Source organism: Belonocnema kinseyi, chromosome 3 (genome assembly GCF_010883055.1).
Source record: "Belonocnema kinseyi isolate 2016_QV_RU_SX_M_011 chromosome 3, B_treatae_v1, whole genome shotgun sequence".
NCBI lineage: Eukaryota > Metazoa > Arthropoda > Insecta > Hymenoptera > Cynipidae > Belonocnema > Belonocnema kinseyi.
In genome coordinates, this window is record NC_046659.1 from 97,702,885 (window position 1) to 97,725,066 (window position 22,182).

The 22,182-nt window shown below is 29.3% G+C and overlaps 1 protein-coding gene across 3 annotated transcripts in view; it reads left to right on the forward strand.

Moving 5' to 3' along the window:
• Positions 1–22,182, forward strand: part of LOC117168974 (heterogeneous nuclear ribonucleoprotein L) — a 303,882-nt gene that overhangs the window by 263,497 nt on the left and 18,203 nt on the right. For 2 of the 3 annotated variants that reach the window (XR_004466595.1, XM_033354980.1), the window contains exons 7-8: positions 17,775–17,867; positions 20,804–21,120. Coding sequence is in view for 2 of the 3 variants with exons in the window: in XM_033354980.1 (XP_033210871.1) it covers positions 17,775–17,867; positions 20,804–21,120 (410 nt within the window). In the remaining variant the exon portion in view is untranslated. The remainder of the gene's footprint in view (positions 1–17,774; positions 17,868–20,803; positions 21,121–22,182) is intronic. The other variant, XM_033354981.1, reaches the window with a different exon arrangement.

The window sequence follows — 22,182 nt, forward strand, 5'->3', positions numbered from 1 at the left end:
TTATACCGCTTTACCCACTTGCTGACGAACGACGATGATTTTCCCATGTACTTTGCAGCTCGATTGTGAGACAATTTGGGACCTTTTGGGTGGGAACAAAGGGACACAGCCTCGACGTGCGAAGCGTATACGGAACTCATTTTTTGTAACGTGGTAACAAAATGAGAATTGAAAGCAAACTGAATGTTAAATCAAAAAGCATGAAAGAGGGAGCTCTTCTTAATATTTTGACACCAAAATCATGTCGATACACCTTACCGACTGCGAGTAAAGCCACCCACGCTTTAACTTGACAGACTGTAATTAATCATTTTAGTTGATTATTCATCTATTTGGTTTTAAAATTCATCTCTTTTGGTATCAATCTAATTTTTTGTTTTAAATATCAATTAATATTATTATTTCTTTTTATAAATCATCTTGGCAGGTTGAAAATTCAACTATTATGTAGAAATTTCAATTATTTTGTTGAAATTTTAACAATTTCTTGAGAATTTTATTTTTTAGATGAAATATCAGTGATTCAAATTTTTTCAGCTGAGAATTAATCTTATTCTTTAAAATTCAAATGTCTTCTAAAAAATTAGTCTTTTCTGCTTCTAAATTTAACTACTTGGTTGAAATAATTTTTTTCTTTTACAAATTTAATTTTGGTACAAATTTAATATTTTATGTTTAAAAATTTAACTATTTGATTGGAAATTCATCTTTTTTGTTAGAAAATTCAAGTGTTTGGTTAAAGATTCAACAATTTTTTTACAAATTTAATTGTTTTGTTGAAAATTATTTAACAGTTTTTTAAAAGTAATTTTTTCTCGAAATCCTACGTTTTGGAGTTTTGTTCATTATCGCGGATGACAGCTCGTATAGAGAAAAATCATAAAATCCGGCATTTGTTACAGAATATGTAAACCGGATCTTCATTTTATCCGTCTAAAAATGTTGCGTTGGTCTCGAGCTTTTTTCTACCGAAATATCAATTTTCAGAAGAGCCTATGTAAAATGAGGAGTTGATTTACATATACTGTAAAATTCTGCATTTTTTTCCCTACGAGTTATTCATTGCCGAAAATTATCAAAACCTCCGGTGCTGAATTTATTTAAAAAATGTTCGAATTTTTGAACATAAAAAGTAGAAAAAGGGCTATAGCTATGAAAAATTTTACCAAAAATGAAGCTTACGAAGTAAGTTTTAATTTTTGAAAACCACCTACGACGTTTTTAACAAGGCTATGTAAGTGCTGAAAAATGGTTGTTTTAGTTGTTGTTAAAACACAATTTTCGTTCATTTTTTCCTAATTAGACTCCTTTACGGAAAATAATTATTGCATAATGTAGAGGACGTTAAACTGAATTTATTTTAAAAATAATTTACAGCGATCCAAAATTGGTTATAATTGAGATTTTAAAGCAAAGAAATTGTTTTAAATCCAGAAAATAAAGTAGCATATGAAAAACACATGGTAAACTACTTTAAATAAAAATTAGAGATGAAACCAATCATTACTATTTGATATGAATTGCTAAAAATAATAAATTTACAAATAAATAACTTTCCCGATATCTTTAAATTTTCAATTTACTCGTCCAATAGCACTGCCTTTGTTTACCGTTGCCAATCGATTAAATTGATTTCCAGGTACAACTAGGGTTACCTGCTGACGGTAATTGGGTAGATGTTTCATTTTTTTAACAGCTAGTCGACGTCACAGTTACTATATAAAACTCTATAATGATTTGCTTAGGGTGGATACAAATTGAACCTGAAAGTCGTTTTCTCATTACGTATCACAGATTTACTTTTAAAAGATCTCAAGACCTCATTCCTTGAAAAAACTTCAACTCCAGTTTGAAAGAATCTTCACAGCCAGTACGAGTTCCTTATTACGTTTTCTTCGGTTTTCTTCATGTTATAGTAGCAAACCGAATCTACCACTCTAGTGCAAGTATAAATTAAAAAGTAATATAACAATTTTTTCTATTACATTATGGAATAACTTTATAGCATTTCTACATAATAGAACCGTAAACTTTCGTATTATATTCTTATTGATCAAAAATATTCTAGAGGAAATAATTCATATAATAAGAAAGTGGTTCGAGAAATCGATAAGACTAAAAACCTCTGATCCGTGATATTAGTTCTGCATCGTACATGCAATAATTAACGTTTCGAACTTTCATTACTTAGACTCTTAGAGAGTAAATCCATCTTTCCAATTAAAGATTTCGCAATTATAATCGGACTTAGCAACTTGTTAAAAGCATCCAGCTAATAATGATATACAATTCAACTTCCAACAATTTTCAGTTGACCTTTCTTTTGAATCTTTCATGTGCAGTATAGACCCAGCCAAAATTCTGCTTAAAACTGAAAAAAAACTAAAATAATTTCTAGTCCCATTAGTTAAGTCAACATGTCACAGTCACAACTCTTTATCTAATCAAACTAGAGAATTTTATTTTTTTAATTTTTCTTAGGAATGGATCCACTTTCATTTATTTAACATGTTATCATAAGGCACCTAGAATACGAGTTATTTGCTAAAAACTCGACTTCTAAGTTTTGATTTTAAATAAAGCAACAAAAAATGAATTTTAGACAGACAAAAAATCTGATGCTAATAGGAAAAAACTATTATTACTTTTTTATATTTATTCACAACTTGATATTCCTTTATTTTTTCGTCTGGTGTTTCCAATGTTGAATTCATCCTGGAACGAGTTAATTTAAAAAAACTGGGCCGTTTACGTCTGAAATGAACTTTATTATTTTATTTTTCAAGGTTAAAGAAATATTTCATCCTTAAAAATAGCATTTGATATTTATTGAGTAACAAGTCGTCAATTTGATCAATCTAAAAAAAATTCAAGATGTTTTCGGGCTTAGAATACGAAAATTTGTAATTTCATTACAATTAATGGTCTGAAATAGCCCCTAAACTTTTTTTCCTTTGGAATTATATGCTCATCATTTCTTATAAAACGCATAATTGAACTGAAATCTACCTTAGAGTAGTTGTCACATTAAAAATAGAATCTCTGAAAAAAATAGTTTTTCTATGATTTTAAAAACCAAAATAATATTATTGATGATGTGCCTAATTTCAAATGAAAAACATTTTTAATGACAAATTGAATTGATGGTTTATTTTTTGGAGGAAGACGTTCTGTACGACTCTACCGTTTTTAATTTAGAAAGTAACTGTTTCTATAGCTGAAATAACTAAAGTATTTTTTAAAAAATAAATTGGGTTTTAAATGAATAACCATGTTTATAAATAACTATTTTCATTAACTTTTAAACTTTTTTCATAGAAAATCATGTTTTTTCTTTCATAGGACATCACTGATATCATTTCATTTCTTAAAATCAAAGAAAACTTATTTCATAGGCTTGATTTTTAAACGACTAGCTTAATTAAAACTAGCTTACATATTTTTCAGATAAATGATAGTTAAAAATACAGTTTCAAGTACTATATGAATCTTGAAAAAATACTTTCTATAGGTGAAATAATTTTAGCCGTAAATTTGGATTGAAAAAAATGAAATTAATTTGTATTGAAAAAAATGAAATTAATTTGTATTGAAAAAAAAATGAAAATTAAGTCAGGCACAGGTGTAAAACTGAGGCATCGGCGCACATTTGAAATTGAAATTTCGAAAATCCGCCGTTCGAGAAAAATGCATGTATTTATTTTTCCTTTGAATTTAAAATTTATCCACTTTCGGTCACTTCTGGGACACAAGTATAATGTCACCAAATTGAGCATTGATTGAAGCATGATTAACCTTAAAAAATGGACAATTTCGACATTTACTCACAAAAACGCTTATAATTCTTTAAATAAATCGGACAGTCTGGTTCCTTTTCATTTGAACGCAGGGATAAACCTTCCTACAGTAGACAATAAAACCTACCTTGAATAATAATTATTTGAAAATACTAACGTATCTAAAAAATTAATTAAATTTATTCAGTAGTAAAAACACCGATGTGTGTTACTAAATAAATTATTTTACGTATATTTGCGCATTGAATGAATGATTATCCACTCTAGGTTGCATTATTTACTGTAGAAAGGTATCCCCTAAATATAGCAGTTTCATAAAGAAAAAGAACTTTTGAGTTAAATGCGAGTTTGATCCTTTTGTTCGGAATGATGCCCGGACTGTTTTTTATCAATCTGTATTCAAGAACACTTCTCTCTTTAGTCTCATGTTCTCGACAGATTCCATTCAATAATCTGAAAAGGTTCTTCGTAAATAAGCTCTAAAATATTTGAATAAAAGATGCAAAGTTATACAGTTGAGTCACGTTGATAAAATACTAAATATTTCCGTCTATCAAGATTGGAAGTGAAATTGTAAAGTTTTACTAACACGAATTCGCAAGTTGTCAGGTTTTTTCTATATTGTAGCAAAAACTTGACGAAAAGTTAAAAAATTATACTGCTGTTTGTCAGAAAATTGATAAATGTTTTAAAGATAAATAGTTGCTAGTTCAGGGTTGCTACACTTTAGGGAATTCCAGAATGTCGGAGAATGTCAGGGAGTAAACGTGTATTATCTTTAAATTCAATATTCAGGTACTAATAGTAGTTGAAAAATAAAAATAAATTCAAATAGTAAGCTTGAATATTTGGATAATAAATTTTAATATCAAGATATTAAACCATAATTATCTAGATCATAGACCATAATAGTTAAAAATCAATATATTGAGTCATATCTATTTTTTTGTGTTAAAAGTAATTCATTTTCGTTTAAAGTTCTTCTTTTTTTTTGTTGAATTTCTTATATTTTTATATGGTTGAAAATTCCTATATTTTGTTGAAAATTCGTCTTTAGTGGTACAATATTTATCTTCTGGATGACTAATTTACCTTTTCTTCCAGATGACTTACATGTCTTGCGTAATTTCTGGTTGGCCGCTTATTAAATTATGTATGGCTGCTGCCACTAAAGATGATTTTAATAAATTTAGACACAAACCTTTTTTGCATAAACATTATTGATCTTGTATGAATAAGATTATTTTTATACCTGAAAGAAAAATCTAGAATGGTAAGGGAGTATGAAAAATTGGACACGAAAAATTCAGTGAATTTCTAAATTGTGATTTTGTATCCACCCTGTAGTTACATTTAAAAAAAATATTTAACATCTTTTTGAAGTCTAAATTTTTAGAAGTAAAACTGCATAATAATGGCTGTACTGCTCAGCATAATAACATGAACGCAACGCCTGCTTTGTTCTTTATCTTATCAGTCCAAATTTTCCTTTTAAGGTGAAACAAAAGAGCTTTTCCTAAGTTGATTTCTAGAAGGCAAAGGGGGATGATCAAAGACGCAGTGCATCAAATTTGGATTAACCTGTATTCTACAGAAAGCCGTGAATGGGCGTCAAAGGGAATGATGTATTATCGGATGTGCTGCATCTATGTATTACTGTCTCTAGGATTGAATCAAATTCTGTTATAAGGCCGATAAATTGGCCCTCAAGTCCTTTCTCAATTAATTATTCTCGCACTTCTCATCCTCGGCTGGTACATGTCCCTTTAATATTTATTCATCAATGTCCATAAGGTGCCATCCATGAATTACATAACATATCTTTTCCAATTTATTATCCCCTCCCCCACTGCCTGTGTCAACTAATTTTTTCAAATTTTTCAGCTACGTGTTTTTAAACATTATTTTGTTACTCACTATCCGAGGCTTCATAACCATCAAATACACTGGATCCTGGAAATAGAAACCTCGGATTTACGATATTCCTAGAATTGAAGTCATCGGCAGTTTCGCCGCGAGAGAAGCGGTGCTCAGTCAAGGGCCGCAATCTTAGCGCATTAGTTGCCATATACAAAATCTTTCTTCACTCCAGGTTCCAGTGTAACTAGAAATTAATTATATGAAAGGAAAGGAAATTAAAACAATATGCAACAAAGTAACTATACACTCTGTATTCTAATAGAAGAGTACTCATAAAATTTATTTTCTGTATTTGTTTTAGATATTTTTACTTTTTATTTAAGGTTTCGTAAAATCTAGAAAAGTAGATCCCCAAATCTATGGGCGTATTTAGTAAATAACACAAAGCCCTATAAACTCTAAATATGTTGAGTGATTTTGTGATTGGTAGTAGCTTTAAAAATTGTGAAGCAACTTTGTCTTCATGGATATTTTTAAAGTCATTTTCGTATTTTAATACATTTTTTTTAAGTCCCGGAAGCTGGAATTAAAATATTGTTATATCGATGTGGGCACTATGCTAGAATTTATTACTTATTTAGTGCTAATTTATGCTGCAAAAAAAATGTTGTGCCCGGTAATTTTGGTGAAAAATATGTAGTAATGCTAGCTTTATCTGAAGCCACAACTCCAGTATGCGAAACTCGGAAACTATTAGTGGTATCAAATTCTTCTTTGCGCAGGAATGTAGTGCTAATTAAGAGCTCTGGATTTGTGTTATGCAAAAAATCCGGGCACTTTTTTTTACCAAAAACGTGTGGTAATGCTGGCTTCATGTGACACTGATGTTCTGAAACTCGGAAAATATTAGTGGTATCAAATTCTCCTTTGCGCAGGAATTTAGTGCTAATTAAGTTCTCTGGATTTGTGCTATGCAAAAAATCCGGGCACTTTTTTTTACAAAAACGTGTAGTAATGCTGGCTTCAGGTTACTCTGGTATGCGAAACTCGGAAACTATTAGTGGTATCAAATTCTCCTTTACGCAGGAATTTAGTGCTAATTACGTGCTCTGGATTTGTGCTATGCAAAACTTCCGAGCACTTTTTTTTACCAAAAACTTGTAGTAATGCTGGCTTCAGGTGACTGAAATATGAACCTCGGAAATTATTAGTGGTATCAAATTCTCCTTTGCGCAGGAATTTCGTGCTAATTAATTGCTTTATATTTGTGAAATGCAAAAAATCTGGGCACTTTTGTTACCAAAAGTGGAGACTTGGAAGCCAACAATAGATTCCGCGTTCAATATGCTAGAATCACGTGAAACCAGCATTATTACACGTTTTTGGTTAAAAAAATAAAGGCTCGGATTTTTGCATTGCACAAATACAGAGCACTTAATTAGCACTAAATTCCTGCGCAAAGGAGAATTTGATTCCACTAATATTTTTTGAGTTTCGCATACCCGAGGCACCTGTAGCACAAAACTCCTGCGCAAAGGAGAATTTGATACTACTAATAATTTCCGATTTTCATATGTTAGTCACCTGAAGCCAGCAATACTACACGTTTTTGATAAAAATAAAAGTGCCTGGATTTTTTGAGTAGCACAAATCCAGAGCACTTAATTAGCAATAAATTCCTGCATAGAGGAGAACATGTTATCATGAATGGTTTTCGAGTTTCATCTACCAGTTATCTAAAGCCATCATTACTACATGTTTTTCATCAAAATTACCGGGCACTAAATTTAGTTTTTGCTGAATATATTAGCACATGATTAGCACTACATTCCTGCGCAAACCAGAACTTGATATCACCAATAGTTTCCGAGTTTCACATAGTAGAATCTGCTGAAGCCAGCATTACTACATGTTTTTGATCAAAATTACCGGTCACAAAATTTAGTTTTTGCAGAATATTAGCACTTAATTAGCACTAAATTCCTGCGCAAAGCAGATCTTGATATCACTAATAGTTTCTGAGCTTTTCATACCAGAGTCACCTGAAGCCAGCATTACTACACGTTTTTGGTAAAAAATAGTGCCCGGATTTTTTGCATAGCACAAATCCAGAACACTTAATTAGCACTAAATTCCTGCGCAAAGGAGAATTTGATACTACTAATAGTTTCCGAGTTTCGCATACTGGAGTTGTGACTTCAGCTAAAGCTAGCATTACTACATATTTTTGACCAAAATTAGCGGGCATAACATTTTTTTTCTGCAGCATAAATTAGTACTAAATAAGCACTAATTTATAGCATAGTGCCTACATCGATATGACAATGTTGTAATTCGAGCTTCCCAGACCTATTTTTTTTAATTTTTCTGGCAAATATTACTTTTTAACTTTTTAATGAAGATCAATATTTAGTTTAACGAGAAAAAAGTTTTTCAGAATTAATGAGTGTTAAAAAAATTATATAACAAATTTAGTAGCAAAATATCTGAGATCTATTTTTCTTCTTATATGTGTAATTTTTTTGTTTAATAAAAGGTTTGAAATAAATATTTCTTTAGGGAGGAGTAATAATTTATTAGGTTTCTTTCTGAGGATTCTTTTTTCACCTCCTTTTTACAGCAGATTGATAAAGAAACTTCTTTATCCTGTTCTTATATATTGAGTCAAAGAGTTTATGTGAAAGCTTTAGAAATCTCGGGAGCGAGAGTCTTGTTGATCGTTCGGAGTGCATCGAGAGTTGACAGAAAGCTTTTTCTCTTTTTTATTTCTCTTGAAAAAATCGAACATTTTAGGAAAATGAAGTCTGTGTCGAATCAAAGGAAGGAGGTCAAGATTGCTTAAAGATTCTGAGTGTTTCTGAATTTCTTAAGGTAGTTGTGTCGAAATGGGATCTTACTTACGGATTATCTAAAATTTTCAGAATATGTAGAAAATATTGTTATTAAACGATTCATACCCTATTCGCCTGATTGGACCGTTTCAAAAGTTAAGTACGATCAATTATGTTAAGTACTTTTTGCATGAGTCTCCCATAGTTAACATGGACAATCACCACATTACGAAGTCTATTATGGAAACGAAGTTTACCATTGAGCTTAAAAACTACAGATATGAATAAAAATATCGTGCGGATTTTATTTTTAAAAATAGCAATTGTTGACCGTTTACTATAAAAGATATATTGTTGTGAAGAATAATGTTTCTGTTCTCGGGTGGCACTGTCAACGCCGTCAACACAATTTTTTCCGAGAATGAAAATGTGACGTTGCCACTATCGTTTCTTTACGAACTGTTACTTTGAATGTGTATATTCGTATATAGGACGCTTCTATGTAGTTTACAAACTCAATTAAAATTCTTACCAATGGTTAGGAGAGAACTTGTCATTTCTTGCATCTATCTGAGCATGAACATTTTTCATCGAATATGTTTCTATAATTTTTAGTTTTATACTCTGGACGTTTATAGTTTTTCAACTTTAGGATGGCACTTTTTCTTTCAAGTCCAGTTGCTTCGAATATTTCAGTTAAGATTCAAAGATTTAAATATTGTAAGGGATCCTAATCGAGAATTGAAAAATAATGTAGATACTTAACTATTTTTAAATATTATTTTATTATGTTTGATTAATAGAATGATTTTAACCTCGAAGAGAATTTATTTAGAAGCTGCTTAATTGCAAAGTATTTATATTTACATTCTGTAAAGCATATTTGGGAGATTTAGAATTTTAAAAATACAAATTTAAAAAAATTTATTTTTTAAAAAACTTCTGATTATTAACTTTTATATGTTGATCATATTCAAGATTTAAGAAAAATTAAATTGAATTGCTTTTATTTGTAAATTTAGATATTCAAAAAAAATTGTACTTTCCAGAAAAAATACAGTTCATTTTCTCAGATCTCTGGATTTACCGTAAAATTTCGTCAAATTTAAATAAGCAAATTAATGTGTACTAATGTTACATTTTAATTGAAATACTTCAAACTTCAATATTTTAAGTAAAAAGATTGCATTTTTGACAAAGAAGATGATTGTTTAATCATATCGTTGATATTTCAATTAAAAAGGATTTTAATTGATTTGATTGATGTTTCAACCAATACAGATTTTTCAGTCGGGAAAGAAAAAAAGTTTTTTAACCAATTCGTTGAAATTACAAGCCAAAAAGACGAATTTTCTATAATACAGTTCAATTTCACCCAAATAGTTGAGTTTTCTAGAACAACAAAAAACTCAATTTTTAACAAAATGGGTAAATTGCCAACCAAAAAGACAAATTTTCAACTAAATTGTTGCATCTTCAACCATAGAGAAAAAAATGTTAATTTTAGACCTAATAGTTGATTTTTTAAACAAAAAGGATCTTTCATTTAATAAAAAAGAAAAATGTAACCAAATTTCTTAATTTTCAGTAAAATAGTTGAATTCTCAACAAAGACCTTTTAATTTTAAACCATGCAGTTATAATTTCTACCAAAAGCGTTGAATTTTCAAATTAAAAAGAGCAATTTATAACAAAATAGTTGAATTTCCGAGCAATAAAGATTTTTCAGCCCAGAAAGAAGAACATTTTCAACTAAATTATTAAATTTTTAACGAAGCCGTGGCATTCTTACCAAAAAAAGATGCAATTTCTACCGAAAACGATGGTTTTTTAAAGAAAAAGAAGAATTTACAACAAAATATTTGGATTGTTAACCAACAATGATTTTTCAGTCAGGAAGGAAAAACAATTTTCAACCAAATTATTGAAATTTTAAGCCAAATCAACGAATTTTCTACAAAACATCAAAATTTTCACATCGAAATGATGAATTTTCAACAAAAAAACTTATTCTTGACCAAATAAATGAATTCCCTATGAAGCAGTTGCATTTTCAACCATCAAAGTTGCAGTTTCTACCGAAAGCGATAGTTTTCTCAATAAAAAGAGTAACTTACAGAAAAATAGTTGAATTTTCTACCAACAAAGTTTTTTCAGTTAAGAAGAAAAAAAAATGTCAACCAAATTATTAAATTTGCAAGTCAAAGCGAAGAATTTTCTATAAACAGTTGCATTTTCAACTCGATATTATGAATTTTAAACTAAAAAGTTTATTTTTAACCAAATAGTTGAATTTTCAACTAATATGTACGAGTTCAACGAAATTGTTGATTTTTATAAAACATAATTAAAATGTCAACTAAATCATTAAATTGTTAAACAGAAAAAGATTCATTCTTTACTAAAAATATGTTACATTTTAGTAATTACGTGTTTAATAAATAGTTATATTCATAATATTGCTATTTTGATGAATAACAATTTTTCTAATTTTTTTAATTCTATAATCTTTTTTAGCTGAAATTAAAAAAGATTTATAACATCTAAGAGCTATCAACTTATTAAGGTACATTATAAATTAATGTCTAAACTCTAAACAAATATAGAAAGAGTAGATTTTTTCAGCAATGATTTTTGTGCGTTCAAATTATTTCTTTGTAGCTTACTTCGAAACATACTTTAAATTACTAAAGTTTTTGTAATGAAAATAATACACACTATAGAAAAAAAACGATAAGAATATTAAGTCAAAATCTACCTACTGATAAAAAAATACATTTAAAAAGCTTCAGACAGGAGCATTCTTAATTCTGTTCTTTATCTTTTTTATAATGAACAGATTTTTTTTAATCAGCCTTAAAAATGTTTAACACAAAAGTGACATAAAACTTGGTAAAGAAAAGGCGACTACGGTTAGAGTGGACATTCATTCAACATCCACGAGATACCCATGTGATATGAAAAGTTTTTAACGATAAATTAAATCCCTTTTAAATATCCTTTTTTTTGGAAAAAATCCCCCTTTTTACCTAAAATTGAACTACTGAACTGTTGCGTGATCCCCTTAAGCAATAAATTTTGTTTAACAAATCTCGCATTGATAAACGAATCAAATGAACCATATCGAATAAACGAATCGAATTTTATTCCTCCTATAAAAAAAAGTTAAAACAAAAACTTGTGTCGCCTCGAGTATTCGAGTAAAACGCATTGTCTGTTGTGGTTGAAACTACGAAATACAGAAACTGCGCGTCCTCCAATGTTATGCACCCTATAGCTTTTGGGGTGCGCGGTGGTAGTCTGCGTGGCGACTCTGGAGGTCGATACAGCCCGAGTCCTCGCCATCACCGTCTCTGTGGTCCTCATGAGAGTCGAGAGTTTAAAGCTTTTTCCAACTGATAGATAATGCCTGAAATAAAAAATGAAAAGTTCCAAGGACGTCACTTGAGTTCCAATTTTCGATTCATTCTAAAGTCGACCAGCAGCATATAAATTGCGAATATGCCTGGCCACCTACACTTAAAAATTGCAGTGGCAATTTTCTCAGAGCGCTTTCAGAGAAAAATCGATATCGATTCGCAAATGTTCATTCATGCGGTCACATCTACAAGCATTCATAATCTCGTTCATAATTTTATTTCCAGCTTCGGCATAACATTTTTTTAAAGCAAATACTGACTGAATGTGCGATATTTTCTCTACGTTGAATGCGGGGAGTCAGAATTCTAAATTAATAAGCATTATAATAGTGTATTGAAACATTTTAAATTGAACAATCTGAATTACAAGAACTGTACGCATATTTGCAATTTCACGAATATACAATTGGAAGTATTCTAAGAGAAATAATTTTTATTTACATGACTTCAAAATAAGACTGTATTTCAAAATCCAGTATTCAAAACTGTATAATTTATAATTAGAAGCGCTTAGAAATGAACAATTTTAAATTTAAAATTTAAAAGTGGCAAGATTTAAAATTCTGTGCAATAGTTTTTAATTAATAGCCTTAATAGTTGAGAAGTAAGAGCATAAAAGGTGATAAAAGCACTGTTATATTCTATTATATTCTGTCAGGCTATTAAATAAATTAAATGTAAATAAATTCGTTTTAAAATAATACTGTCTTGAAGTCATTAACAAAATAAAAATTAATTGATTTACTTTTGATTCAGCAAAGGCATATTTCACTGATTATTCATGTTATAAATGATATAAAATTACGTTTTTTGGTTACGTATCAAATCGAAAGATCATTTTATACATTATTACTATATTGTCCATTTTTTAAATAAAATTTAAAGTTTTGAAAGTTATCTATTATAATCGAAATATTGAAAAAGTACACTGAGAAACTTTGTACTGGAAAAATGACTAAATTAGGTTGCAATCGAGGGACTAAGGCGATAATTCGTATATTTTAATACAATAATCGTAAGCTATGCCCAGCGTTGGACCGAGTGCAGCCGAGCGTAAACGATGTCAGCCGACCAACGCTCTACTGAAATTCCTTAAATTTAACAATCACTCAATTTGGTTTGATGCAAAGATCCTTATTACAATAAATTTGGATAATTCGAAAAGTTACAATTGAAAAACCAATTTTCGGCAAAGAGAAAAAAATTATTTTTAAGCCTTCGATATTATATTTTAATACGTTCAGATATAGTGCTTAGAATTTTTTAAATTCCATCACTATGAACAATTAATGAATAATTTAATGGAAATCAATTTGAGTGCTAGCATTTACTTCATAAAGGCGATAAATTCCTGATCTCATTATCTAGTTTAGCAGAATGGAATATCGCCGTGCTGCCGCGTTGGAGACCCGTGTTCGATTCCCACCAGCTTTATTTTAATCACATTTTTCTGTTTCCGCTTGTGATTTAAAATTCCTGCATGTATATAACAATGTATAAACAATATATAATCATGTGTACTATACAATTGCAATTTAAATAAATATAACAGTGCGAAAGAGTTTCAACATCCCATAATAAATAATTCTGCATTTACGTCGTATGGTATATATTGCAATCTTTTCTGTAGATATTAATGCAAGAAATTTAAAATTTTCTTCTACCAAAATTAGTAAGTGGTTATAATAATGCATTGCTTGCTGGTTTACTACAGAGCTTTGTAAATACTTTAAACCTTTTTTGAAATAAATGTACCATTTTTAAGTGTTATTCGGTGCAATTGCAGAATAGGGACGTCACCTGTTGTTTGGCTGGAAAACCAGTTTTTTTCGGCAACAAACTTTTAGAATCTTTAATTGAACGATAAATGAAGGGATTTGACCAGGCAGAAGTTTCAAATTATTGTTACATTTGTTGCTACGATGTCTTAAATATGGGTATGTTACGATATATGAATGATCATGTTTAACTCTCCGTTTAGGTGCTTTTAAATATCCAAACGGCCAGAAACACCCGTTTGACAGCTCACAAAAATAATTTGGTCAAAACCCTACCCTTTTCCAACGTTTCGTGGGGGCGGTAAGGCACCCCTATAACTAGTAAAAAAAAATAATGTCTGTCACATCACTACCCATTTTCAACTCCTCGTTAAATATGATCCTTACGATATATCGTGACAGACCCATTTTTGAGACATCATAGTAACAAAAGTAACAATAATTTACAATTTTTGCCTCATCAAATCGCTTCATTTATGGTTGAAATTAAATATTCTAATAGTTTGTTGTCAAACAAAATTTTTTTTCCAGCCAAAACAGAGGTGACAACCCTATTCTGCAATCTAACCTGTTATTCCAATGAATTTTGTAGTTCGACATGCAGTTGCTAGTTACTACTCGAAGTAGTAAACATTACAAAAGTTCCGCTATGTCCCTACATTGCACACTGAAAATAGTAAAATCTTGTCTGATTTTTAGCAAATACTGCAGCAAAAGGTTTCTCCGTGTATTTATGAATTTTAACAAGAGTTTACATCTTTAACAAGCTTTACCAAACAATGTAATGAATCTGTGATCAAAGATTAAAATTTATTGAAAAATTCATTTTATATTTTGGATAGACGTCAGAACCGAGAATATTTTGTTTTCGCCGATTTCGTTTGATAATCGAGTCAATGATATTCCAAATATACAAAAACAGTTATTGCCTCAATTTGCTCAAAAAATGGATTTATTATGTTCTGTTCGCACACTCCTTAGTTGTACAATTATAAAGCGAAAACTATTCCAAGTAAATAGTTGCAAATTAAAATACTAAAAATTGCAGGATAATTTCTCGCTTAAGTCTTTCAAAAGTTGGAAGCTTAACAATTGTAAGCCTTGTTAGTCAGTTTTATCTTTGAAGCGTTCAAAATTGAACATAAATCTTAGATTGCAATATTCAAAATTGCACAAATTCAAAAAAAGCGTTTAGAGTCAAACAATTTTTAATAGAAATGTTCGAGTATCAAATTAAAAGCTTTATTAGTTACGCAATTTTCAGTTTGAAGTGTTTGAAATAGTAAGTATTTTGATAAACGATTTTTTGATCAAAAGCAATACAAATTGAAAAATTTTTATTTTAAGGTGTACAAATTTAAATAAAATCCAAGAATCAAAATGCTAATTTTAATCAAATCATTTAAACAGAGCAAATAAAAGTTGTTTTTGGACACCCGAAACGATTAAAAAAATATGTTTGAAAACAAAACAAAACAAAATTAGAATAAATGTTTGTACATGGAATCACTTTGTTTAAATGAGAAAAAACATGTTAACATAATAACAGAATGATGCCATCCTTTTTTTTATTCCTTAATCTTATTGAAAACCTTGTTTAAAAACTAACCAGAAGATATTGATAGATTTTGGTTTTTTGTTTACTTCTGTGTGGTGCTAAACCACCATTGTTTTGTTTAACATTCAACTGTTCTAGTTGAAGATTGATTATTCTATTTGCAAATTCATCAGTATGATTGAAAATTATTATTTTTGCAAACTGAAATTGTAACGATTCCAACTAAGTATTCATTTTAGTTGGAAATTCATCTCTTTGGATGAACATAATTTTTATAACTGATAATTTAACAATTCAGTTTTTGTTTGGCAATTGATCTTTTTTAGTTGAAATGTTATGTATTTTGTTAAAAATTCGTCTTTTTGGTAAAAAATAATCTTCTTGCTTGAAAATTCACCATTTTGGTTTAAAATTTGACTACATATTCAGTGGAAGATTCATAATTTTATTTGAAAATTCATCGGTTTGGTTAGAAATTAATTTTATACTGAAAATTTAATTTTTCCATCTTTGGTTGAAAATTGATCTTTTTTAGTTCAAACTTAATTTTTTGGTTGAAACTTTGTCCTTCTTAGTTGAAAATTCATATTTGATTAAAAACTCGTCTTTTTTTCTTATAAAATAATTTTTCTAATGATTGAAAATTAATATTCTGCTTAAAAAATTAATCTTTTTGGTTGAAAATTCAAGTATCCCAATTAAATGTTCATAATTTTAGTTGAAAATTCATGACTGATTGAAAATTTGTTTTTTCAGAAAATTAATTTTGTTTAACTGAACGTTTTTCGATTCCATTTTTGGCTGAAAACTTAACTTTTTAGTTTAAAATTCAATTATATTTGTTTGATAATCGATCTTTTTTATTTGAACATTGAACTTTTTAGTTAAGAATTCATGAATTTTGTTGAAAAATCGTCTTCTTTGGTACGAAATTAATCTTTATGGTTGAAAATTTGACAATTTGGTTAAAAGTTTATCTGTCCTGTTGAAAATGCAATATTTTTACTTCAAAGTTAGGAAATTGAAGCTGCCTAAATTGATTAATTGTAGTACTCACATTAGTTTGACCTAAATATGTACTGAATTTCAAGTATTAGAAGATAAAATGAAATTTTGTTTGAATTATTCTTCAAATTTACGGACTTTCGAGACAAATCCATGAAATGATTATGTTTTTAGTATTATTTAATTAATCAGTGGTACTGATGTATTAAGTAATATCTTGTAATATAATTTTTCAAAGCTTTCTAAATTAAACATATTAATCGAATCCCTAGAACCTTAAAAAAAACATTATTTAGAATAAACTCGCGAAACTATATACACATTCCGTGTAGTTTGTTTTAAAAAACGCGAAATATTTGAATTGATCCGTGCTATGAAAAATTATACCTGCAAACAATATAACATGGAAAAAACCTGAAATTGTGAGGGAATTTTTCTCGAGGATTTGAGTAGATATTCTCTATTAGATGTAATGTTTTTCACGCATTTTCTTTAATTGCACTCGATTTACTCGAATTCTTTTGTTTCAATTTTCGTATACATTTCAATGACTAAAATATTAATGACCGTAAAATAAAACAGATTTGATGGCTTGAAACTTGAAACATGATCATGGAATGCCTATTTTTCTGTTTTTCAATAATAATTGGACATTTTATAGTAAATTTACATGTAGGGATGCTGGAATATCGTGCAATTTGCTAACTACGTGTCAGTGGTAAAATTTACGAAAGTACCATTGAGAGTTGACCAATTTGAACAGTACGAAATGGGCTGTCGAAATGACCAAGTGACATTAAATTGCTACGTGTAATTGATAGACGGATTCGTTCCGGAAATCACAATTCTCGATCTGACTTATTTATGTCCGCAAACCTCGAGATCAGGCACTCAGCCAGATAATTTCGATGCTAGGGAAAATAAGGTATGTGAACCCGGTGGAATTTCCACTTTAATTTTCAATTTATGAAAAGATTCGCAGTTATTATCATAAAAAATGTTTTCTTTTTTATTTGCCAACAAATTATCCATTCCGAATTATAAATTCACATTTATTCTATTGAATTATCAACTCGCAAATGAAATCATTTTACCCTCTATAGTTCAGAGAGTTCTGCTATATTTATAGAATAAATTTGATTTGAAGATAAATCTGAACAATTTTAAAAATATTGCTAGAGGAGAAAACCCGATAGGAATTCCAGTAACGTGTCAGTTTGAAGTTTGATTTATCAATTCCGGATGGTCAATTTATCGAGGCTTCAGAACAGTTTACTGAGCATCCAAGAAAATCGACATTGGAAAATATTTTTAAAAAAAGTTTATTCTTCATTTTAAACTTTTTCAGATGTCCTGTCTATTGTTTAAATCTATTGGGTAAAAAGCTGACCTAATTTTTTCTATTCAGAAATTTTCTGCAGAATAGCTGGTGCATCCGTTTCTTTAAATAAACGCAGAAGTGTACTCTCCTAATTATTCGACACCATTCCATTGGTTTAATTGTAGGAAAATTCTTTTTGTTGTAGGATCGAGTACGCACAAAAACGACGCGACTGGAAATGGAAGACCAGCTCCTCTCCTAGCTGAACCCAGGTATGGAGCAGCACCACAACCTTATGGTAAGTTATTTTGCCTTTTAACAATGTTAGTTCAAAAATTAAAAAAAAATACGAAAAATCAAAATCTGTTCATTTTCTTTAAAAGTGCCTGGAAAATTGCTTAAGTAACTATTATTTCGTATAAGTAAACATCCATGGCTCTTCATTTAGACTGTTGGCCAATTATTTTTGCAGAACCGTTAGTGAAACTCAGCTTTTCCCCTAGGCAAAAAGCTTCTGCTAAGTTAATTAAAACTTTGAAATGTGTTGAATGAAAAATTAACGACGAACTAATTTCGTTGCGAATTTACTTCTCAATGTAAACAACTACTTTCTACTATAAACAGAAAGTAATAATTAAATAAGTACTAATCAGATACTCATTTATTTATACGTATCTGTCTAAACTGGAATAATCATTTCATTTTAAAAGCAAGCCTCATAGCTTTTTGTTCCACTTTGCCACCTTTTTTATAATCGACTAAATTATTTTTTTTTTGTAAATTTCTTTAACTTTGTCTGTTTCCAAATTACGACTAGTGAGTTGAAATAAATTCACGTTAACAGGTTTGAGATTTTTAAAAAAGTTGTTTAATGTAACTAAAATATTGACATATGTATCTCCTGAAGCTATTTTTTAGAAAAGATATAAATAATTTTAAATTAAACAATTCTTAAATTAAAAAATGGAATAATTATAATAACCTGGAATTAATAAATTGCCTTATTAAAAGCTTTCACACTTTAAAAGGATGGACGTAATATGTTAATTTGTACTTAACTTGATAAAGGTTTTTAATTTTAAAAAAGGTAATTGAAAAAGATTCTAAACTTTTTACAGCTTTCCTGACTAAAACATTTTTTATTCAAAAGTTTCCAATGTTTACATTTTTTTAGATACAAAAGTCTTTTAAATTGTAAAACTTTAAGAATAAAAGAAAGGCTGCAAATAATTAAAAATTCGAATAAAAAACCTGTCCATTGTTCAAACTGTTCGAAACGTTAATGTTGCTCCAGATTCAAATTGAAAAAGGCTTTTTAAAAGCTTTCCAGAGTAAAAAGCGTTTAATGGTACAAGCATTCAACTTGTAAAATAGACTGAAGTATTTTGTTGTCCCGAAATGCGGGTGGACGAACAAAGCACTTTTCCAATTCCTGATTTTTAAATTGGAAATCTACATGAAAAAAGGATTATTTATAAAAGAATCTAAATTCGCTTATTTTATAGGAAAGTCTTTAAAATTAACAAGTTGGGAATATAAAAGCAAAATATTGACTTAAATCTTTGACTTTACTTTGACTTTGACTTTAAATCAAATAATTTGGATCTAAAAAGCTTTGCATGTAAAAATCTTTAGAATAACGCGTTTTGTCATAGATAATTCAAATTTAAAATTTGAATTTCACATGTTCTTGTCTGACAAAACCTTTTGAAATTACGTGAATACTTTTCAAATCACTCGGTATCTTTAAATGTCTCCGGAAATTCCTTTAAATATTTTAAAATATCTCTAGAGAAACTTTTGAATCTTTGGTAATATCTTAAAATCGCTAAAAATTCCTTGACATCTCTTGAAATCGTTTAGAATCTTTCAAAAAAAAAAAAAAAAAGTTTAATCTCCGAAAATTCCTTAGATTCTATTGAAATTTCTAGCAATCTCTTGAAATCTATTGATACATTTTGAATACTTTTGAAATATTTTCAAATTTTTAGCAATATTTTGTAAATATTTTGGTATCTTTTGAAATTTGGTGGATTTCCTACAAATATTTTGGAATCTTTGAACCATTTTTTGTAATCTTTGGAAATTCCTTAAAACGAATTGAGATTTCTAGCAATATCTTAATATTTATGCAAACTTCTGTTAAAAACAAGACTCCAACGACTAAATTTGGACCACAACGAATAAACAAAAACAAAAAATTCTATTGTTATCTGGAAAAAATATATATAAAAAAATTAATAAATAAAAAAATAAAAATTATTGGGCGTTAAATGGGATTTTTAATTTGAATTTTGGTCTGATTAAAATTTCTTACATTTTGATCTTAAAATTTTTTGTGATCTTTTAAAATCTTTTGAAAATTCTTAAAATCTTTTGGTACCTTTAAAAATAATTTTAAATCTTTTGAAATCTACAAGTTCCTTGAAGTCTTTTGAAATTTCTAGCAATCTTTCGGAAGTATTTTGATACATTTTCAAATTTTTTAAATCTCTGCAAATTACTTGAAATCTTTTGGTATCTTTAAAAATATATTGAAATTTCGTAAAAACCTTCAACATTTGAAATCATTTGGAATCCTTCGAAATATTTTTTTAATATTTTGAAATTTCTAGCAATCTCTTAGAAGAAGATTTCTTTTCTTATTCGATGTAGATTTATGTCTCACATTTACATCATTTTTTGACATTTACATATAGTAGAAACCCAGCTACAAAAGATACTTTAAAGATAATATTCTCTGGAAATATTTTGATGTCTTTTCAAATCTTTGGAAATTGTTTTAAATCTCTAAAGCTATTTTTACATCTTTTAAAATCTAAAAATCCCTTCAAGTATTTTGAGATTTCTGACAATTTCTTGTAATCTTTTGAAACTTCTGGCAATATCTTGAAAGCTTTTGGTATCTTTTAAAATATATGGAAATTCCTCAAAATTGTTTAAAATTTTTATTATTGTATCAATTCCTTGAAGTGTTTTGGTATCTTTACAAAAAATGAAACCTTTGAAATCTAGTGTATCCTCAAAAGTCAAATAATGTCAGCCATTCGCAACATGCTATACTCTCTTTGGGTTATTTTAAAATAAAATAAAATTGAAAATCCCGCGATAAAGTTGTTTCTATTTTATTCAATTTCCAAGAGACGAAAAATGCTGAAATCAGGATAAAATGCGAGAATGGACCGTCTCTGTTTAGTTGGAGCAGAGTGCAGTCTTGATCAATTCTAAGTTTAGCTTTGCGTGTTGCAGGATCTACACCACAGCAAGTGACGTTTCCTCCAGGCGCAGGACATGAGCGTTATGAAGAGACTTTCAATGGTCCAACCACATACGCAGAGCCGTACGTCGAACGGTATGGAATTAAAAGTGATTTCGCTGGTCGAGAACCGTTACATCCTACACCCCCTCGGCCTGGTTACGTACCGACTTTGGGTCAAACACCACCGACAAGTACACAGGGTTCTGTAATGATGGTCTACGGCTTACAGCCAGACAAAGTCAACACCGACAAGCTCTTCAATCTATTCTGTCTTTATGGAAATGTAACGAAGGTACTTGCCTTTATATACACTTTTCTATCTCAAAACCCACCAAATTTCAAAAATTCTTCTTTTTCTTCTTCTTCTTCTTCTTCTTCTTTTACTTCCCTTTGAATTGGAACACTTTTCAGGCTGGATTCAATTCCCGTCTAATCATGTCGGGATAAACTATAATCAGGGTTGCTAGCTAGTTTGTGAAACTACCTAGCAAGGGTGTCTAACCAATCGGGAAAACCCTAGAGTTTGATTTAGGATCGGGAATTTTGTTCTTCTTTTGCAAAATCGAGTTTTTTCTACTTTATCTTCTTGTTATTGTTTAGTCGAGAATCAGAGGAAAATCTCTCGCTTCACAGACCGGACTCTATAACCCTTATTGTACCCCGTATTCATGTGTCGTCCCTAGATTACCCTATATTTCAGTCAATAGCCTAATTTAAAAAATGCATTGTGCATTCATGTTCATTCCGGACAATTTCAAATTTAAAGCTTTTGGACATGAATAAATTTACATTGTGCAAATTTAAGAAATGTAACTAAATAAAGTTGGTTATTCGAAAAATCGCTCCGTTTGGTATCAAAATGTCTCCGGGTAGAATTTAAAAATGATATTTAGGAGTCCGGCAAACCCATTTTTGCAAAAAAGTCTTAATTTTATTTTAATGGTCGTTGTTAATGGATTATTTTAATTTTAAATACATTCATTTAATTCTAAAGTAGAATCATTTATTAACGTCGGCAATTCTTCCAAAATTCAGGGGGAGTTTTCACACCAAAAGGAAGAATTTTTAGATGAGACATTTTAGAAAATAAAAATACAGCATTTTCTGGACAACCTGAATGTATATTGATACATAAGAGATCATTTCAGATTTAATAAACCACATTTAGTTCAAAGTAATTTTCCATCTTTGTAAAAAAAGGGCACCCTTTAATTATGAAAAAAGTATCCAATGTGGGCGAAAAAAGTGCCCTTTGCACGCTATTTTTATCCCATAGGGATTGTGCAGTCTGAGATCTGATTTCTTCACGTATCTTATATAATGCAATCAAAGATTTTCGATGGTTGCTTAACTT